Source organism: Momordica charantia (genome assembly GCF_013281855.1).
Source record: "Momordica charantia cultivar OHB3-1 chromosome 4 unlocalized genomic scaffold, Mcharantia_2.0 BLBB01000004.1, whole genome shotgun sequence".
Classification (NCBI taxonomy): domain Eukaryota; kingdom Viridiplantae; phylum Streptophyta; class Magnoliopsida; order Cucurbitales; family Cucurbitaceae; genus Momordica; species Momordica charantia.
The window spans coordinates 2805541-2827910 of record NW_028275162.1 but is presented as its reverse complement, the minus strand read 5'-3'; the positions used below and the strand labels follow the sequence as shown (position 1 = coordinate 2827910).

At 36.8% G+C, this 22370-nt stretch overlaps 3 protein-coding genes and 1 pseudogene across 4 annotated transcripts; 2 read left to right on the top strand and 2 right to left on the bottom strand.

The window, feature by feature from the left end:
• Nucleotides 1-218: 218 nt before the first annotated feature.
• LOC111007682 (protein SKU5 SIMILAR 14) lies at nt 219-4356 on the bottom strand. Its single transcript, XM_022280131.2, has 8 exons — nt 4026-4356; nt 3840-3949; nt 2550-2820; nt 2310-2412; nt 1863-2208; nt 1269-1634; nt 1040-1118; nt 219-913 (listed from the first exon to the last, which is right to left on the bottom strand). The coding sequence occupies exons 1-8, from the start codon at nt 4182-4184 to the stop codon at nt 701-703; spliced, it is 1647 nt and encodes a 548-aa protein (XP_022135823.1). The 5' UTR covers nt 4185-4356; the 3' UTR covers nt 219-700.
• Nucleotides 4357-11444: 7088 nt separating this feature from the next.
• Nucleotides 11445-12937, top strand: CAO (chloroplast signal recognition particle component (CAO)). Its single transcript, XM_022279982.2, has one exon. It carries the CDS (start codon nt 11760-11762, stop codon nt 12843-12845), a length of 1086 nt encoding a protein of 361 aa, XP_022135674.1. The 5' UTR covers nt 11445-11759; the 3' UTR covers nt 12846-12937.
• A 2683-nt stretch (nt 12938-15620) lies between these two features.
• On the top strand, nt 15621-18981 carry LOC111007587 (late embryogenesis abundant protein). The gene is made up of 3 exons (XM_022279996.2): nt 15621-16171; nt 17028-17213; nt 18430-18981. The coding sequence occupies exons 1-3, from the start codon at nt 15716-15718 to the stop codon at nt 18718-18720; spliced, it is 933 nt and encodes a 310-aa protein (XP_022135688.2). The 5' UTR covers nt 15621-15715; the 3' UTR covers nt 18721-18981.
• A 452-nt stretch (nt 18982-19433) lies between these two features.
• On the bottom strand, nt 19434-22102 carry LOC111007886 (lysine histidine transporter-like 8; annotated as a pseudogene). Its single transcript, XR_015790472.1, has 5 exons — nt 21641-22102; nt 21214-21350; nt 20613-21043; nt 20394-20525; nt 19434-20111 (listed from the first exon to the last, which is right to left on the bottom strand). The product of XR_015790472.1 is annotated as a lysine histidine transporter-like 8 (transcript).
• Nucleotides 22103-22370: the final 268 nt, after the last annotated feature.

The following is a 22370-nucleotide window of genomic DNA, read 5'->3' as shown; positions in this document are numbered from 1 at the left end:
TTGATTGTCATCGTCTTTTTACTTCACAACTTTACACCTAGATTAGAATGACCACAAGTGAATGAAGATATTTGTGCCAGCTTGATGATATTGATGAAGATTGAACAGATATGAAATAATTCAATTCAAACAAACAGTATTATTCTTATTCCTCAGAAAACAGAAGATAGAAGTTACATTGGGGTGGGGGTGGGGGTTAGAGAAAAATGGAACCTGGATGACCTTAAAAAATAAATAATGATTAAAGGATATCAAGCACTATTCTTATTGGGGTACAATAATTCACAGTAATTTATGAGCAACTTCTTTCTGAAATGAACTACTGAAGTTGCCATCTTCCTCTCTAATACATTTTCTTTTTCCTTTTTCCCTATCTTTTTCGTTTTGTTCAAATTACAATGCAAGTTTACAGCAAGGAAGAAGAAAGAGGGGGAAACACATGGCTGAAATTTTTCCAAGACCATTATGACTTTGTAAACAGGTTAGCCGTACATGTGCCTCTCCTTTATCTTTCTACTGCATACTGATACTTTGTAATTTGAAGCAAAACTAAACCAGAGGAAGAATGCCAGATTACAGAAGATGAACAAAATGCCGTTAAAATATGCTTAGAAAAATACTGTAGACGGGTGCAAATAGGATTTTTGCCAACCCAAAGCTCAATTGAAAGAATGTGCTGTACATCTTTGACAGCAGTTATTTATGGAGATATTGTGCTTCTGCCAACAGCCTTCCCACAAAGGAGAGCATTATCTGGAATATTGTACTCATCCCTCAAGGACTTAACTGGTGTGTAAACTCTGAGATAAAGTTGTTGCCCAAGGTATTGTCTTGCCCAGAACTCTGACCTTATGTTCCACATTCCAACATTGTCAAGTGAAACATAAATGGCAGTCCACGACTTTGGGTACACCTACAATGGACCAATAAAAATTTAATTACCTTATGGTTAGAATCAGATTCTAAACTGAACGCGATGGACGTGATGTGATTCCATAATTGTAAAAAAAATTAAGACTAGAAAGAGGAGATAGCATACCTGAGTGGTACACCTTGAAACTGCATCTCTGAGATTGTACTGTTCTCTGCTAGCAGGAGTCCAAACTCCTCCATCCATTCTGCAACAATAAATTAATGTCTGAGTGACTAATTTACAGAATACTAGCTTACAGTGATAGCTAATTTCACTCAAACAAATAAATCTAAACTTGATTATTCTATCAAAATACATTTTATGTTGCTTGATTTAATAATGAAACGGTTCTTACCCAACAACCCAGAAGTTGTATCCATCAAGGTGCCAACTCTGTACAATGTTCTCGTGGTTCTGGAAGACAATCTCAATAAAGGCTCTATAATCAGCACCCAAGACGGAGGTGTCAAGGTACATTTTCTTTCTAGATGGAAAATCTGGTATAATTCCAATGCGAAAAACACCATTAATGTTGAAGTAATCCGCAAGTTTAAGAGGAGTGTCAGCAGGAATGAAAGACACACTGTTAACAGCATATCTCTGCTTGCGATCGACAAGAGCTGCTGAACTCTCCAGCCTAATTGTCCTGGAAACATTTATCAGGCCATAGTGATACGAGCCCTGTGGATTTGGTCTCGGTCCACTTGCAGTGAGATTAGTCCTGCAGGCAAAAAAGAAATAAATATGTATCATTATCCCGAAGATCAAGGAGTACAATCTGCATATAATTTTGAAGTGTTGCCAAAACTGCAACTTCAATAAATTCTAAAGCAATAATCACTTGTTTCTCAAACAGCAAGCAAGTTGGTTGATTCAGTCAAATATTCATGGAAGTTCAACGTTTCACAAGAAGCAAGCCAAAAGGAGGGAATTCCATAAACAACAATACCTGATGGAACGAGCCTGATTAAGCGACCAATCGATTTGATTGGTTGGACCACCCGGAATAGGACCAGCAACAGAGGTGGTGGAGTCGCTGTAGTGAAGGATGGCAGTGGAGGTGAGGATCTTGGAAGCAAACCGTGTCGAGACCGCGATATAGAAGTCACGAGACGGCTGATCCGCAGTGATGAGCACTGAATAAGACTGACCCACATGAACATCAAGCGAAGAATAAGTATTCTGCATTGTGTGAGTGCCTTCAACTTCAACAAGCTTCATCTCATGATCTTGAACCCTGAAATTGAGCGAATGCTCCAGCCCCACATTCGATATTCTGAACCTGTAAGTTTTACCTGCAACAAAAAGAATCCCATTATTTCACTTCCCAAATTATCCCGTGCCACACAAGACGATATACATAGAGAAGCGAGTTCAAGTTCAAATCTCAAATTACCCTTCTCGACGGTGAAAGTGGTAGCGTTCGGACCACGGCCATTGATAACAATTCCATTAGGGAAAGGGAGCCTGTGACCACGATCCAAGATGGTCTGCAATGTCTGATCAAAACAAACAACAGAACAAAAACCTCGAAATCAGAAAACAACGTAACCTTCTCCATTACAATTCCATCAAATTCAATCATCCAAAATTACTCATAACAATTTATAGTGTGGAAAGTTGAAGTGTTAGTGACCTTGTGGTTGGTGGTGTACCAGTCACCGATGAGGAGGGTGAAATCGCCGGCGGGGTCCGGGAAGGGGACCGGAATGAGGGGGCGGCTAAGGACTCTGATGCTTCCGAAACCGCCGGCGGCCTTGTGGAGGGCAAGAGAGGGGAAATAGAAGAAACTTCCGATCTGATCCTTCACCTGAATTCTGTATGTGAAATTCTTCCCCGGAGGAATTGGGCACGTCGTTCCGTACACTCCATCTTGGTACGAATTCTTCCTTTGTTGAACTCCACTCCTACATTTAATTTTTTAAAAAGAAAAAAAAAACAGAGTAATTAATTATTTGATGGGCCAAATCAGTGGGCTCGAAATCAAATTTGGCCCAAAGCCCAACTGTTTGTTTGAGTTTTTTTTTTTTCCTTCCATATTCCAGCTGGCAGTTAGATGATAGAAAACGCCACTCCCCGCGGTTTCGTTTTCCCGAAGCAAAAAAATTAATAAAAGTTTTAAAGCGACTTTAGAGTTTAGAGTTAAAACACTGAAAATATTATTCTCACGTGTTGGTTGGGATATCAAAATTGGAATCTAGCTTCTATTTTGTAATATGGTCATTAATACATAAATATGCAAATAAATCAAAATAAAATATGAATTAAAGACATATATCTCCGTCAAGATGTCTGGATTCCAATTGATTCTCACTCCCACACATTGTACTAAAGAAAAAATCAAAAGAAAATATGAAAATTACATTAAATAGCAAAAAACAAATATATATTTATAAAAAATCATTACTTTTTGTTCCATGAGTATCTTTAAATCGGAAGTAATCTATGCTATGCAAATATATATTTCCTATTCCCTCCATAAAATATGATATCTTATTATCGTAATATTTCAACAAAAAGGAAAAAGAAAACTTTACATCTATAAATACCACTACCATGTATTTCTTTTTTTTTTTTAATCAGTTTTGTTTTTAGTCTTTCATATTAAAAAAAAAAACAAAGCTAAATTCCCTCACAGTTCCTTTCATTTCATTTCCACATTTTTCAAGAAAAAGAAAAAACTTTTAAAACTCATTTTCCCAAGACGAAAAATATGAAAAGCAAGTTTAAAAACGGATTAGAAAAAAGAAAAAGAAACAGTGAATAAACAGAGCTGTCTTTATTGTGATTGAAACTCTGCTTTGGAGTCATAACTCATTCAAATAACCTTAATGACGACGACATTCCTTTCTTCATCACAAAACTATTCTGCCCTCTCTCTCTCATAACCAAAAAAAAAAAAACAATAATAGAGAGAGAAACGAACCAAGAGAGAAGAAATGGCTCCGGGAGACTGTTATGGACATTGATATAAAGATTATCATTCGTAACTGCGTAGATATCCGGTCCCGGAAATTGTCCGTTTATCAAAATACCCTACAAAATCACATAAAATTAAAATAAATAAATCACTGCTCAACTTAAAAACTTAAATTGTATTTTAGAAAAAAACCTGTTGACGAACGCCGAGAGGATAGATATCGCCGTAGGTGACGTTCCAATCGAAGAATCTATACGGGCTATCGGAGAATGCAATGTTGATCATCACTGACATCCAGAAAACAATGAAGCACCATAATTTGGGTGTTCTCTGAGCAACGATTTCAACCATGTTTGGATTCCGAGAAAATTAATTAGCAGAGGAAAGAAAATAAATGGGTCTGATCTGATGGGCGTTTGGAAGAGAGGGAAGGATTTTTAAAGGAAGAGAGAGGAGAGAGAGAGTTTTAATGGGTTTTTGAGGTTTGAATAACTCTGAAGTGGGTAACTGCAGATGGAACCAAATGGCTTATTTAAAGTGGAGGACTGTGGAGGGCGAAGCCGAGCCCGGCCCGGACCCGACCCGAACACGAACCCCACTTCCAAATATTAAAATGATTTTTAAATTGAATAAATAAATAGAAAGAAAGAGAGGGGAAGTATGGTAGGCTGCAGCCGCGAGCGTATTCAGACCACTATGTCCAAATTTGACCTTAATTTTAGATTTGGATAACTTTTTTTTTATTTTTAATTAGCATGTATTATGGTTAATATATATTTTTTTTAATTCTTGTTCTAGTGTATTGCAGTGTTTTCTTCTAATTTATGGATTTATTTTAGTTTTGTAAATATTAAATTTAAAGTTAAAATATTATTCTAGTCAATGTACTTTCAGTTTTTGATCATTTTAATTTGATTACAATTTAAGAAATATATTGATTGTAGTATTGTGTTGAAATTGTGATAGAAAAATTAGATTAAAAATAAAATTAAGGAACTAAAATGGTCCCTTTTCAAAAACAAAGGAACAAAATTGAACATTTTTAAAGTTTGAGTAAAATGAATCAAAGTTGAAAATACTGATACTAACTTTGTGTTTAACTTAAATTTAAACTTTCGATTTCATTGGCTTAAATCTTAAAGCTTGAATTAATTAATGGTGCAGTTAATACTTAACTTTATATTTTTCTTAAGAATTTGTGTGATTTAATTTGCTACGAGCACTCTTGTAATTCGACAATTTACTTTTTATTTATTTAGCACATTTTTACTCGTTTAAATTTGTTGTTACATTCAGGTATATGAAAACAAAAAAAAAAAGGGAAAGAACTAAATACACATTTAATTCTAAAATATTGACTTTAGTGTGCATGGATTTTAGTTAATTTAACTTTTGATTTGACCATCACATGTTACCAAAATTATATTATATTTATTTTTAAAATGAATTTCTAGATCTACTATTAACACTATTGAATAGATTTTAAAGTCAAACTGAATGATTAATGTATCATTGTATTATTTTAAATAATTTAAGTTTGTGTTTTATAACTATTTAATATTTTATCTTTTAGAAAGAGTTTATAAACACTGTAGAAAAAAAAAATTTATAAACACTACTTCTTTATATCAATATGTTTTGTTATCTATTTTTCTAAACGTTTTCGAAATCTAAACTAAATTTTAAATATTAAAAAAAATATTTTAGAAACTAATGTGAAAAATATAGCAACAAAATTGTGAGAACGAAATTGTTGCGAAGTGTGCTAATATATTACATGACAATTCCAATCTGAAATTTGATGTAATTTTATTTATGAATAAAAAAAGGACAAATACTGATTTATTTATTTATTTTGTAATAGAGAAAATGAGAGTAAAAATCAAGAGAGTGATTAGGGGAACTGGGGAAGCGGTGGTCAGTGGAGGCGCAAAATGGGAAAGGTACAGCGGCCAATAGGGAGGCGCCACATAAGGGAATGAATATTGATTAGAGAATAGGAGAATGTGATCTAATTCCTAAATAAAACGACAGTGGGAAGGCGACTTTGGAAAGAAATAATAAAAATAAAGAAAAAGGAAAATAAATTACAAAGCCGCGTTTGGTTGGGCTGGGCCGTGGAAATGCCCGTGAAATCTGACGCGACACACGGAATTTTCATGTGCCGGAAAATACACAGCCAAACACGCCTTCTTTCCAGCTGGCGGATGATCAGACGGTGCCGGAGATTATCGGACGGTTGAGATGGAAGGAGAGACGTAGGGAGTGCGGAATTTGATGAACGCGGAAGCTGTGATCGGGTGTAGAGGAGACGCACACAACAGTTTCTCGTGTATTTCTATTTTTAGTTGAATACTGCGTCGTTTTGAAAAGTCAACTCAATATGAAACTTAGTTGGATTTTTTTTCTTTTTTAACAAATGCATAATGTAATTATTGAAGGAATGGGGTGAGATCTAAATCTAGACACCAAACCTGATCAACAAATATATTTTTGTCAATTCAATTGAAAAAATTGATCCAACTAGAGTGAAGAGATGACTATTTTAATTTCATAGGCACCACCGTAAATGCATTCTCCAATCTCAATTCTCAACTGTCGAGAGAACGAAAGTGTTTTGCACTTAACTTTTACTTAATATGAGCAGTTCCTCTATCTGTCTCGACATGTGTTTGATAAAGGGGAGACTGAAAAAAAAAAGCAAGATGATAAGCATGATAAAATTTCCCACAAATCTCCCCGCCTCTAAATGAATATTTCGACAAGGATTGGGGGGATAAGTAATGTTTCGGGAGCAAGGATTTTCTTATTATTGAGAGTGCATGATATTGAGGATGTGCTTGAGAGTGACGGTAGAATGAGTGATTTTGAAGAAATAGATTTAAGTATAATTTCTTAAAAATCAATTTAAAGTGATTTTATACTTTCCTAATTAAATCAATTTTTAATTTGCCACAAGACAAGTGAATTCGCAAAAGTGACTTTGGTCCTGCCAAAATCACTCGAGGAATCTACCATCTCTAAAGCTTAGTTCCAATGTGATAATGCTTGTTTTTTAGTTTTGTTTTTAAGAGTAGCAAAATAGTGTAATCTTGTAGCTAGGTTAGCTATTATATTCTAAAAGACTAAGGGTGTGTTTGGGAGTGATTTTGGCATGGTCAAAATTACTTTTATCACTGTCAAAATCACCTCCCCTTTCCATCGATCATGTTTGGCAAATAAAAAAAATTTAGCAAAGTTTAAAATTACTTTAGATTGATTTTTAAAGTATTACTTGGATGGTGATTTTAGAAAATCGATTAATATCTTTTTTTCAAAATCACTCATTCTACCATCACTCCCAAACACACCATAAGTATTAATCAAATGTCAAACATCATTCAGAATAAAATATGTTTGAAGGATAGATCCTTTGAGAAAAAAAGAATAAATCAGACCTGAATTTGTTAGGGCCCGATAACCATTTTAGTTTTTGGTTTTTGGTTTTCTGTTTTTAAAAAACAAAAACCATATATGATAACCATTTTTTGTTTTTTGTTTTTAAAAAGTTAGAAAATTGAGAATACATATTAGAGAGAGAAAATTATATGTAGACTAAAGATGACAATGGTGTGGGTATGAGTGAGGATGCTCTCCCCAATTCTCGGGCTCGTGAAAATTTTTAGTCTCCGTCTCCACCTCGTTCTTGGGTCCGAGAGATGTTCTCGAGAAAAATTATCGGTTTTATAATTGTTTTTAATTATTTTTAGAATTTAAGGATAAAAAAAGTGTAATAAATATATATTAATTATTTAAAAAATGGAATCGGGGATGAGGCGGGGTCGGGACATACATTTCTATTTTTGGGACCCGATCCCGCGCAAATTTTTGTCTTCGCGTAATGTAGAGACATGAAAATAGAGATGTAAATAAACTTTTGGAAGATCAATTTTAGAAAAATAAATAAAAATATTTAGGAAAAAAATAGTGAAAGAAAATTAAAGACAAAAAAAGAAAAATTTTGGAGAAAAAAATAAATATATAAAGAAAGAGAAAAATTATAGTGTAAACAAATTTAGAGATAAAAACAAGATTTAAAATATAATTTTCATAGAAAATAAATAAATACAAAGATAAAAAAAAAGTTAAGAAAATTAAACGGGAAAATAAAATATAATTTTTAGAGGAAAAATAGATTACGAAGAGAAAGAAAAGTTATAAAATATGAAATTTTAGAGATGAAAAAATTAGGAAAAATATTAAATTTGAAGAGAGAGAAATGAAACTGCCATGTTAGAAAAAAAATAGCAATAAATATTCAAAATTTTAGAGAGAGAAAAATAAAGTTTATAGAGAGAAATTTAGAAATAAAAAAAATTAGAGTGAAAAATAATTTTTTTTAGAGATAAATATCAGAAAGAAAAAAAAAGTTGAGTATTAAAAGAAAAATGAGATTTTGAAAAACAAAAACTTGTTTCTGAAAACTATATATTTTTTTTTTGAAATTTACATAAAATTTTAAAATGATTTTTAAAAAACAAAAAATAGAAAATTGAATTGGTTATCAAACAACCCTGTTTTTGAAAAACTAAAAACCAAAAAACCGAAAACGTTAAAGGAAATGATTATGAAACGGGCCTTGGTAGTTGTGATCATTGACTTTGATATTTTTTATAACTCAATTCAGTATTTCTATGTATTCAGCCAAAGGAATAAAGTTCACATCAGCTTTATGCTTTACTCTTCACTCATATCAGCCATTTTTTGTCCAACTCACATTTGTTAATAGCTTGAGGAATACTGTAGAAGAATGGAGCTCGATGAAATGAAGATGAGAGTTGAGAGGAGTTTTCTCCTCTCATAGACTTGTAAATTTTCTCTACTTTTCAAAAAGTTGGCTGAGAGTGTGAGAATTCTTTGTAACTTGGGGATTTAATATAGCGGGTAATTGTGAGTCATCTAAGAAATTGGGTCTGCAATGGCAGAAATTGTGCTAGAATACTTCTTATTCTTTCTTGTTTGTTGTTGGAGGTGATTTTCAGTTCCCACGTGGCACCATATTGATTGGGGAATGAAAGTTACACGTGGCTTTAGCTGATAAGCCTTAAGTTTCGTTACCTCGGTCTCATCTCCTTGGATTGAGCCGACGCTTTGTGCGGGCGAGCCAACTAAGCTTCATTGAAGTCTTGTTCCCATTTGTTGGTTGAACTGACTAGCTTCACCTTGGCTCAGTGCCAGTCTCTGACAGACTCCACAACAACATACCGTGATTCACGACCACCTTAAAGAGTCGTTGATGTCTTATCGGAGACACTACTAGGAGAGTTGCCAATAAATAAAACTCATTCACCTCGTTTTCAGGTACGCGAACACTAGATTCTCTCCCGAATTTAGCTCAATTAGATACTGACTTTGGCATCGGAGTGTCTTCTGCAGCTTGTCTATCAAATCATCCTACATCCGAGCCGAGGTTCGCAGAATTGGTCAAATGCTAATTGGATTTAGTGAGGTGGCTAAAGTGGACGTAGATAATCTATAGTTGACTATGCTTTGTTTTAAGCTACTAGGTGATTGGAATAACTCAATTTGATTATTCATTTTAATCGTTTAGAGATAAACTCAGATCTAGGGTAATGTAACCTTGTTGGACTTATTATAAGTAGTGATTAATATCACAACAGAGTTGTTGAAAAACTTACGTTTCAGCTCCTCTATGAGCAAACCAATTGCAAATTTGGATGGAAGCGGTACTCGTGAGGGGCGCTTATTACAATCCACAAGTTGTGTGGGTCACAATCGGATTGGCGGAGCCTGGATCAGGATTGAACAAATCCGGACCGAGATTGCATAATCCCGAACCAGACTATTATCAGTTTTTTTTCCCTCTTACATTTAATGCAATTCAAAATTTATGAAATCTTGACTTTTTGTAATTAAATCCGGACAAATCTTATACATTTATTCTTGATCATGCAAATCTTTTTTCACCCTAATTTAGTTGTTGGAGGATGTAATTTATTTATTGAAGGATTTTATGCATGGATTTTTTTCCATATTAGATACACATTAAAAAAAATTGTGAGGGTTAGGGGGAGAGATTGTGGATAATTTTCCTTTAAAAAAATAGGGATAATTTGATAATTTTACAAAATAAAAAGTGGAAAATGTCACCCATTAGAACAATTTTGAGAGTCATAAATCCAAAATGATCGTAGGAAGCTTAATCCTCATATGGGCAACCGAAGGAAACATAAACCCTAGAAAAAGAAAGTGTAATACTAATTGGGCCTAGACATACAACGGCCCATTCACATTCACCACCATCGTTGGCCTGAATTGTCAAACACATACCCAAAATGTAAACAAAGATCAAAATTTGAGATTATTACTAATTTCATCTCCATTCAAATTGGTTTGAGTTATGTGTTTAGATGGTGTTCCAATGTGAACTTTTAACAGGGAAATCAATCTCCAATACTACAGTCAGCGATATTTTTTTTTATTGTGTTAATCTTAGGAAATGAGAGAAAATAGAAAAAAATAACAAATAAGAATATATACAAATCTAATAACCTATTTGTACTAATATAATATCAATTCATAATTCAAAAAATATAATCTAGTAACATAACTAATAGAGTATTTTCAAGACCAGCTATTAATCCTATTTATATATTGTTAGCATGTGATAGGGGTGAACAAAGAGATCCAAAAACCATCTGACTGACCCAACCTTGGTCCATCCATTCTGAAAAATAAAAATCAACAAGTCCAAATTACGATCAACTCACCGACCCACAATAATATACCTATTAAATTTATTTTTTAGTTTTATCTTTATGTTTTAAGACATTAGGTTTGAAACCCTCACCCCTCACACTATTCTCTTCCTCACCTTCAGTCGTCTCTCACGTCTTCTTCTTCCTCCTTCCAATTTTTGCTGTCGTTCCTCACGTCGTCTTCTTATTTTATTTAAATTATTAGAATGTGGATTAGTTGCTTACTTGGGTGGTAATTATTGATTAGTCTAAAATGTCTCATGAATACCTGAGAACACTACATGGAAGAGAATTTAAACTTGAATGGAAACAATAATGAATAACAGTACAAAGAAGAGAAATTGATCAGAAGATATGAGAATAAATTAAAAAAGGGAATTGAGAAATAAAAAAGCATCGTCGGTTTTCTGACAAATTGACCGACCGAATCGACAGTCAACTCGATCAGCACCAATTCATCCAGGTAAACAGTCGATTTTTTGTATTGGACATCGGCCAAAACCCAACCCCAACCGACCGATGCTCAGCCATAGCATGTGAGGTCCAATCCAGTTGGAAGTTATAAGACATTACCGAAGAGATTGTTCCACTATTTGTGAGGTCTTTTACCTCATACTTTTTTTAAGACATTTTCTCTTGCCACGTGGAGGGTCGTCTTCTACCCTCTTTAACCAACTTAGTTTGGATGGGTATTTGAGTCAGTTTATCCCAACCCACATAATATAATGTGCAAAAATACAGTTAGCCAAATAAGAAGTGCTACCTCATTTCCATACATATATAGAAAACTCATCCAATCCAGTAACAAAAACTAGTTATAAGATTTAACCAAATTGAAACGTTTAAGACCGAGTCAAAATTCACAGGGATTAAAATAAAATCAGTAATGTAATCAGATTATAAACGAAATAGCACAAGAAGAAGAAGAAGAAGAAGAAGAAGAAGAAGAAGAAGAACTGGGTAGGGTAGTAGGGTAGTGTACGAAACTTACAAGATAGAAATCCCATTGCCAAATGAAATTCAGAGCCACTAATCGGATGCCGTTTCTTATCCTCAAATTCCCTTTCACAGATTTTCCAGACCCCACCATAGAAAAACGACACCGTTGCTTCCTTCTTCCCCACTAAACCGCACTTTGTTGTTTGTTGCAGCACCGCTTGCTCCTCCCATGGATGCCCTTTTCCTCAACCAGTCCATTTCCCGCCTCAAAATCTCCCCCAAATCCAGCCCTCTTCCTCCCCTCTACCCCTCTCGAATTCCCAATCGCAATCTCAAATTCAGCGCCTGCGCAGTCCAAAACGACCAACGATTAGCACAGCAATCCAACGCGGCGATTTCCGCCGGGAAGTTCAACGAGGATGAAACTTACGGCGAAGTCGACGGAATCATCGGTAGCCGAGCGCTACAGGACGGCTCCGGAATGGAGTATTTAATCGCATGGAAAGACGGTCACGCCCCGTCCTGGGTGCCGTCCGATTTCATCGCCAGAGACGTGGTGGCGGAGTACGAGACGCCGTGGTGGACCGCCGCGAAGAAGGCCGACGAATCCGCGCTCAAGTCGCTGATAGACGCGGCGGACGGGCGCGATTTGGACGCAGTCGACGAGGACGGGAGGACGGCGCTGCTGTTCGTGGCGGGGCTGGGATCGGAGGCGTGCGTGAGGATGTTAGCGGAGGGCGGGGCGAACGTGGACCACCGCGACAACAGCGGCGGGTTCACGGCGCTGCACATGGCGGCCGGGTACGTGAAGCCGGGGGCGGTGGAGCAATTACTGGATCTGGGAGCATATCCGGAAGTAGAGGACGAGAAGGGGCGGACGGCGCTGGAACTGGCGAGGGAGATTCTGAAGGCGACGCCGAGGATTCAGTTCGGGCGGCGGATGGGGCTGGAGAGGGTGGTCGGAGCGCTGGAGAAGGCGGTGTTTGAGTACGCGGAGGTGGAGGCGCTGCTGGAGAAGAGGGGGAAGGGGGAGAATTTGGAGTATCTGGTGAAGTGGAAGGATGGGGAAGACAACGAGTGGGTGAAGGCGGGGCTGATTGCGGCGGATTTGGTGGCGGATTTCGAGGCCGGACTGGAGTACGCGGTGGCGGAGGCGGTGGCCGGAAAGAGGATGGGGGACGACGGGAAGATGGAGTATCTTGTGAAATGGACGGATATTGAGGACGCCACGTGGGAGCCGTTGGATAATGTGGATCCTGATCTGATTAAGGAGTTTGAAGACGCCCAAGCCCAATCCAGTAATGGTGGGCTTTGAGAAGGCCTCTTTCTAATATGTGTATTTAAAGAAGACTTTTTTGGTTATTATTATTATTATTGATTAAAAAAAAATGAGGAAGCTTCATCAGCGTTCGTACTCTCTTATTTGAGTAGTTTATTTTAAGTTTCAACCCTTACCTAAAATGGCTCAAGAATTTGAATTTGGACGTGAAAGATGAGGTTTGTTGGGGTAAAATAAAACAGAGTAAGTAAATATCTAGAAGGTGGAATAACTGAGCACCAATCTTCTACGCTTCGACCCATGGGCCAAACGCGGTGAATCAAGTTTTTGGGCATAGGCCCACGGACCGAGCCGAGGAGTCGAGCTCTTTGGATTTTGATCTGTAAAACAGATAATATCTTCAGAGATTTATTTTAGAAACTTATTTACATAAATGTCTAAAATTTTCCAATTTTACAGTTTTAGATTTCTCCACGTAGGATTTTTTTAAATGCCGATTTTATCAATGTCAATGATTTGTATTTCTATAAATATTATGGAACTAAATGTATACACTATAAGATATATCCCATATATCCCCATATATACTGATGACAAAGCGATGAAATCAAACTCACTATAAGATGTATTCCTAGATATACACTAGTTCACACCTACATTTTACACTACTGAAATCTAGGTGCGTACAAAAATAGAGCGTTAAACTATACAAAATCATAAATTGAAAAAAAACCATTGAATATATATGTGTATGGTTGGGGTTTAATAGTACAAAAAAAAACAATGAGTTTTCAACATTGTTCAAATCTGAAATAAAAAAAACTTGGAGGATATATTGGAATGAAAAGTATATCATGGTGAGACAAAACTACTTTCCAATCGGCGAGATGAAGGAGACGACGAACGAAGACGAAGGAGCGTAGACGGCGAATGGAGACGAAGGAGCGCAGACGGCGGATGGAGACGAAGGAGCGGACGGAAATCGAACGAGAGAGGAAGAATATAGGACTACTCCGACGATGAAGAATAATAGAGACGACGACTGGAGACGAAGAACGTTGACGAAGCCGGAGATGGAGGAACGCAGACGGTCGGAGACGATGAAGAAAAGTCGTAGAGAAGGAGCGCAGACGGCCAGAGATGAAGGAACACAGATGGCCGAAGACGAAGGAGCGTAGATGGCCGGAACAGAGGAGAGGCCGGAACGAAGCAGTCTTCGAACAAGAGAGGAAGAAGAAAAATCGGAGAAGGAAGAGTTTTCAAATTTGTCTTAATTAGGTAAAATTGGAGGGATTTAAATGGTAACCTCCCAATTTACTAATTTTAGATTTTAAAAGTTAATTAATATTCAAGCATATGTACAAAAGGGTATACTAGTAAATTGGGTGATGAGTACCATCTTAAATTGAGTTAATTAAAAAAATGGTTGTAAATAACGAAATATACCAACCTAACATAAAAGGTGTGATTGTAAATAATAATTATAAAATTATAAGAACAGTTTTTTTGTTTTAATAACTATTTAAAGAAAATATGAAATATAAGGAAAGGAATCTGGTGTTAATGGAAAAGTGATGTGGGATGAAAAACGAGTTATTATTATTAAATTATTGTTGAAAGAGTATGCAAATAAATTGCTGGTAATGGGCCCTACGGCCGAACAAGTCAACAGTCAACCCATGAATTTACAGGCCCAACAAACATTGACATTCAAGCTAACTAAAACACCCAGCCGGCCACCCCCCTGCTCCAATTTCCTTTAAACAAAGTTTTCCTTTTACCCTAATATTAATATTCGTCCAACACAGATACATTGTTTTGATTTTTCTCAAGGTTAAGTTTAAACTCTAATGTTCTCCCAACTACAGAAATTGAAATAATATGTCTATTAATTCACAAGAGGTCGTGAGTTCGATTCTCCACCCCTACATGTTATATTAAAAAGAAAAAAAAATCGATGTTCGAACTCCCTTTCTCTTAATTATTGAACCAAAAAAGAGAAACTAAAAAAATTATATATGAATTTTCGATTGAGTTGGTTTAATTAGTCTAAATCATACTAATTGATTAGTTCTATTTTATAACGTGTTGAAGGTAATGTGTCACTGATCACCTGGCGATCTCTGATACGATAAAGATGATTAATTAGTGCAAAAATCGTTATATCAGATTTAAATTATAAGGCCATCTGATTTCCAGATCAAATCACCTGATTGACAACTTGAGCCAACCTAGCAACCTGTATAGTGGCAACTTGATTACCAACCATGCCGATTAGAGGACACTCCTTCACGAATCAATCTCCGACATAGTCCACAATAGCATGTCATGATTTCCATAATTGTAAAGAGCCATTGAATCAGAGACCCTTCTATTAGTAAGAGACCTTCACCTCATTTTTAGGTACACGAAACTATATTCTCTTTAAAAAATGGTTGGGTCATTCACTAACTTAGGCGCTGGAACGCTTTCTCTTTTACAGGTCTTCTACTTATCAGCTCATCAGTTGAGTCAACAGTCACTCGAACCTAACTTCGTGGACTTGGTCAATTAAAAACTTAATCTATTTCATTTTATCAATCGAGTTGATTCCAATGTCGGCCTAGGTAAAAAACCAACCCGACCCAAAGATGGAGAGATCGAGAGCGAGTTGGCAGCTTTAATTGTGAATTAATATAGGGGACATAACAGGGGACAGCAGACCGGGAACTCTTCGACATTCTTGTGCTCCCACGGAAACAAAACTAGAAAAAAAGGAAAAAAAATGTCCACGCGCTCACGCGGCTGCTAAAGCGCGTGAGCTTGCTTTCATCGATCCCGTCCCCTCCCACGCGTCAAAAACAACCCCCATTTTTCCCTGTTTCAGAAAAACAGAGAGTCGCCGGTTTCAGAGTGAGGAGGCGACGATGCACGCGAAATCGTACTCGGAGGTGACGAGCGTGGAGCAGTCGTCGCCGGCGCGATCGCCGCGGCGGCCGCTCTACTACGTGCAGAGCCCGTCGAACCACGACGTGGAGAAAATGTCGTACGGGTCGAGCCCGATGGGGTCGCCGCCGCACCACTTCTACCACGCCTCCCCGATCCACCACTCCCGCGAGTCCTCCACCTCCCGCTTCTCCGCCTCCCTCAAGCCCAACACCCGCAACCTCGCCGCCTGGAGGAAGCTCCACCGCCCCCTCGAATCCGACGCCGACGACGACGATGACGACGCCACCGCCGCCGCCGACGACCGCGATTCCGAATGGACCCGGAAGTTCCGGCTTTACTTGTTCTTGTTCGTTTTCTTCGTACTTCTCTTCACTGTGTTCTCCCTCATCCTCTGGGGCGCCAGCAGATCCTTCCACCCCCAAATCATCCTTCAGGTACACCCCATTGCAAATTTATTTTCATTGATTTTGGTTTTCATCTCTAATTTTGACTTTTTCATCTAGTTTTACACACATTAATCGCTTATTATTATTATTATTATTTTTTATTTGTTTTTTTTTTTTGTGTGAAAAGCACATTAATGGCTTTTAGTGTTTGTGTTAACAAGAAATTGTTTTGTAGCTGGTACATTAAGTGGGAAAAAATGTATACATATTATTCTAAATATATATATATACATACACATTTTCTTTTGAATTCTAAGTTTCTAACAACATGTTGGGGGATTGGAGCTCCAAACTAATTGAACTATAGAAAATATGAATAATATTTATGTATTGAATGGTAATGAATTTTTTTAGTACAATAAATCAGAGGTATTAAGTTTGACTTTTGATCCCAAGAAAAGGAGTATGAATCTCTCTACTTGTGGTTCTAACTTAAGATAATTATTTGAAATCTAAAAATTATTTTTTTAATAATAACTTAAATGTACTTATAAGGGGTAAAAATATACGCAAAAAATTACAAGTATAATATTTAAAAATAAAAAAATAAAAAATTTAAATTAATACATTTCATAGTTTGAAGAGAAATTACAGCCACTTATCCCCAACCGGAATTTGAATCACCAAACCCTATATTGTACTAGAAAAAGAAATTAAAAAAAAAGGGAAATATACTCAAATGGGATTTAAATAGGTTAGTTTATTTATTCTTTGGCAATTTCAGTACCTGAAAAGGTGGAAATTGTTATTATTAAATATATATGAAAAGCCGAAAAGTAGCATGTTTTGAGTTGGGAAAAATAAAAAAGGTGATAATATTTATATTATATTTATTGTGGAACAGAGTATGGTATTCGAGAGGTTTAACGTACAAGCGGGGAGTGATGCGGGGGGAGTGGCAACTGATCTGATGTCATTAAATTCGACGGTCAGGATCAAGTACAGAAATCCGGCCACGTTTTTCGGTGTCCACGTCAGCTCTTCCCCTATCCAGCTCAAATATTTCCAGCTCCAAATCGCCTCCGGCCAGGTATTTTTATTTTTTTAATTACATTTAGGCATGGCTGGCACGTCGTATCGTATCGTAGCTCGTAGGTTTGTGTGTTTTTGTTGCGGGTTTTGGCCCTAAGGTTTCGAATATTACAAAAGGGTGGTGGGGATCGGGGAATAGTGTAAATAGCGGTTTTTATGGGGGTGAGGAATGGTAATTTGAGGAGACTTTTCAGACATTGGGAGCTGGGACGATTATAATTCGCAATCAGAAGTCTGCAAAGTCTGAGCAGTAGTAGTCTTTTTCATACTGGCAGTCTCTTTTGTAATTTTCCCGTTGGAGATAAAAAGGACGATTTTTGGAAACTGTCCTATTTTATTCTTTTTTCACATTTTAAATTATCATAGGTTCAATCTTTTTTTTTTAATCATACAGATTATTGTACCATGAATTTGGACCTTAGAATTTTTATGAGGTTTGTTTCAAGCCTTTCAAAACTTTTTTATTAGTTGTTTAATAGGCGGATAATGTAGGTTTTTATTTATTTATTTTTTTTAGTTTTATGTATATTGATGTGCTGACGTGGGTGTGTATTAGATCGATGACATGATAAAAATGATCTAAAAAGTCAAGACTTTATAGTTTTTTTCCTTCTAATTTCTCCCTCAAATATTCAAAATTAAAAAATTTTGTATATAAAAAATTCAGATGTAAAATTTGGTCCAGCCGTCCTTCATAGTTAGATATTATGTGGTAGAATAATAATAAGTATTGAAGTTTTTTTTAGTACAGATTATCGGGATGAGGATTCGAACTCTCAACTTCATAAGTTAGATATATTTACTTTAATTCGTTGAACTATGCGTTGATGGTCTAAAATAGTTAATTTTTAAGGTTAGGAACTAAAGTAAATATAAATTTAGGAATGAAAATCAGATTTAAACTAAATGCGTTATTGGAGCTTTATCTCAAAATTTTCTCCTCTCTAAGCTATTGATCCTATCTTCTTCAATCTCTATTTAAATTAGGTATAATATGTTCGTATCCTTGTTCCAACTGAATATAGGTATATAGATGTTAATTACTAATCAAACATTTTCCTTTAAAATTTTGCGATAGAGGGACTAAAGGAAATGAAACAAAGAATCAAATAATGCTTTAGCAATGGTACGATATAGGTGGAGATCAAACGTTTAACCTTACAAGAAAGAAGTAGAGATGTTTTAACAACTGAACTTATATATATTTAAATTAGATGATGGAGTTCTACGAAAAAAGGCAGAGCTCTCGGAGGGTGGCGACAGCGGTGGCGGGGCACCAGGTGCCGCTGTACGGTGGGATCGCGGTGATCGGAAACTGGAGGGAGCAGCGACAGGAGGGGGTGGAGGTGCCGCTGAACCTGACGGTGGCGGTGAGGTCAAGAGCTTACATTCTGGGGAAGCTGGTGAAGTCCACATTCCACACCACAATTACTTGCTCACTCACTCTCAGAACTAAGAATCTTGGCAAATTCCACTCTCTCAACAATTCTTGCATTTACACTTAGAAATTTTTTAGTCCCAATTGGAATTTGGAGCTCTCCACCAATTTTGGTTCCTATGATTGTGCTTCATCTCTTTGTAATGTAAGTACCTCTTGTTTGTTATTGCCTTTCTTTTAAATTACCACTTCTGTCATCTTCCTCTCTTGTATCTAAACCTTCTTTTATGTTGTTGCCTTTTGAACTTTGCATGGGAGGAGCTCCCAAACTAGTTCATTTTTGGTTATTATGTTTTTGTAAAATATCAACATTAGCCCATTCAAATTATTATTTGTCGTATAACTCAATCAATTAAGGACACGTGGAAGAGGTGAGTTAGAGGCAACTTCTTTCTCAGCTCTACCTACTTCTTAGGATGATGCTTGTGCTATGATCTATCAAGTTACGTATGCCCTCATCAAATTTGAATGCGTCTAAAAATGCTGCTTTCTGATGCTAAGCAGCTGCTTCACTAAGGTAGAGAGACTCAAGTCTCCACCCAATCTATTTAAACTAAAAAGGTTGCTAATATGTAAGTTCAAAAACAAAAGAATTGAATAATTCTGATTACTTTGAATAGAATATACATATATAAAATAAAACAATGGTACTTCACTTTAAAAAAATGATAGTAAGGATAAGTTAGCGATCATAGATTGATTAAAAAAAAAAAACATTTGTTTGTTTTTAAAGGAGAAAAATCCGCAATAGAGCTAACATGAAAAATTATCTCCAAATTATTGATTGTCTTTGAAATAATCTCTGTCCTCCCTACACAAACAAACATATATATGATTTATACTTAACATTTCAAGTATTACAATTTGGAAAACATTCAACACTCAAATCATAAAATACAAACCCTAATTATCAATATATATATATATATATATATCCTCTCCTTTAGAGGAATTGGGTCAGCTCCTTTCCTTAGTGAGGCTTAAAGAAACTTGCATCAACACCAGTATTAATGACCACATATACACCAGCTGCAATCATGGCCAAACTCAGCCCCATCCCCAAAACTCCCAACACCCAATTCACCCACCACACCACACCATATTTCTTTGGCTTCTTGATCTTCAGCCACATGAAACATGGATAAGCAAACGTCACCGGCAGCGCAATGCCGCCCACGAGCCCCGCCATGCTCCCGAGAAAGGGATCGCCACCGCCACAAAGAAGCACAGGAAGCTGAATATCGTTCGTAAGATGATCCGTAGCCACCATGGGCATGCCTGCTTCTTCCTCCTTGTGTAGCATGCTTCGATAGCGTCAAACATTGGCATGCCGTAGATTTGAAATGAGCTAACGGCGTTGATTATCACGAATAAGCTCGTTAGGCCGATGAGGAACTGTGAGGTGTCGCGGGCGTGGAAGGCGTATAGAGCGGTGAGCATGCCTCCATTTTTGGGTATCTGTAAATTTAAACCGAAGTTTTTCGTTTTAGAAATATAGCTCTCGAGAAATAAGTCTTTGTTTTAAAAATTGAAAAATACTTGGCTAATCACCAGTGAAGACCAATTTTGTCCTCCTACTCTTAAATATTTGACAATTTATTATATATTTCAAAAGAAGTCTAAATTTATTTATTTATTTCTCTTAGTTGGGAAACATTTAATTACTCAATCAAGTATTTTTTTTTTAAATTTATCATTTTGGTATGAATAGAAAAATGTTGAAAGTATAGGATATTATACCTTTCGACCGTAAGCCCAGTAGCCTCCGATGGCGAGAGGAAAAAGACACATCGCTATAAGCAAATATGCAAACTTAACGCCTTTCCACATCGGAACTCGAGAGGGGTGCTTTTCACTCGATGGCATTGTTGCCTGCATGCAACAACCAACAAAAGCACAAACCGTCATTCAGTCTCTAATCTTTAAAGTTTCAATTTTTGTGTCTAACAGTGGAGTTACCTGTATCTCGAGGACGAGATTGTGGCCTCTAAAAGCAAAAGCGACGATTCCAAGAGCATTCAAAGCGTCGAAAGCTCGAGCCATGTTGGTACCGGCCTTGACTGGATCGTAGGAGACGCCAGGCAGCCTGCCCTTGGCGACGGAGATGATCCATATCAGGGTGCAGTAGCCGACGGCGGTGATGGCTCCGACCAAGGAGACGCCGGCGATGGAGTTGAGGTTGGGGAGCTGGGCCAGCAGCACGGCGGCGCAGGTGAAAACCAAGTACCACTCGGTGGGCGTTAAATAATCGGCGTTGCAATTGGAAGTCCCACAAACGATTTTGAAGAACGTCTTTGAAGTTGAGCCGCCGATGATTATCAGAGCCACGCAGGTTCCGGCCGACAGGTACAGGATCGGGAAGAAGGCTAACAATCTTGACAGCCCGTTGCCTGACAAGGAAATTAAAAATTTTAACTTGTATTTTCTAGGATTTGTTTTGTTTTAAAATAGAGGAAAAGTGGGGTTTCTAAAAGTTTAACTTCACCCAAGAAACTTAAACATAAATAAAATATAAAAGAAAAAGAAAGAATTTAGAGAAGATGAAGAATATAATACACACCAAATGTTACGCTAAAGAGCTGAAGATATCTACTGTAACGCAATCCAGTTTGTGTTGATTCATGGAGTTCAACCATCAAATACAAAGTATAAAGTTGCCATATGAAAGCCACTGTCAAGCTTATGATCCCTCCACTCCTACAACCAAATAAACACATCAAATTCAATCTTATTAATACTTAAAAATGTCATTGATAATGGTTTTTAGTAGAACATGGAAGGATAATGAATCTAACCTCATAGTTGGAGAAAATGTTACTCGAGTCAAAATCATATTTCCGATTTGAAGATTGATTGGTGATATATAATTAATATGAAAGTATATCATTTTTTTAGTGGGATCGATGTACTTCATGTTTGCATAACAAAAAAAAAAAAAAAAAATTGTTGTGCAAATATGACAAATGTTTTTGCATTTTTTAAATTACCATCCAAGAATGGTGAAAGCTACGGGAAGCACGAGGGCTTGGATTCCGATGCCGGAGCAAAGCGTGTGGAAGGCGGCGTAGAAGGCGTTGCCATTTCTAGACTCGGTGATCGGAAGCCAGGCGTCGTGCGGGTCGAGCCTCGTGAGATTCAGAGCCCTTCTGATCGGACTTTCGATGGGCGTGATGTTGAACCTCGGTCTAGGGCTTGACGATTTTGGAGTTTTGCTCACAGTTTCTATTTGGTCGTCGTTGGTGAGTAACGGCGAACGGGTTAGCGACGGTGAGTGAAATTGCGCCGGAGGAGCTACGACCGTCGGCCTGCCCGCCGTGGCTTCTGTTACTTCACCCATTGCCTAATTTTTGTTCTATTGGCACATTAAACTTGACAATGGATTCTTATATATAAACACATTTTGAGGATTGAAGGGGGCTAAATTGAACTAAAAAAAGATAGCTTGAAATTCAAAATGGCAGCTTGTGAAGTTAGTTGTCAAAGAAATGGAGATATTTCTACTAATTTTTAAGTACTAGCGGTCAAGGAAGATCGTTGGAAATTCAATTTATTGTATAGGGTCAACATGGGAGATAGCATTGAATTTTGGCCTTATCTTTTTGTATACACAAAATATATGGAAGTTAGTAAAATTCCGTACAAATTTTGATACTTTGGTCTAAATTTAGATAAATAATGTTTAGATCAATTTGTAGTACAACATACAAAGTTTAGTTA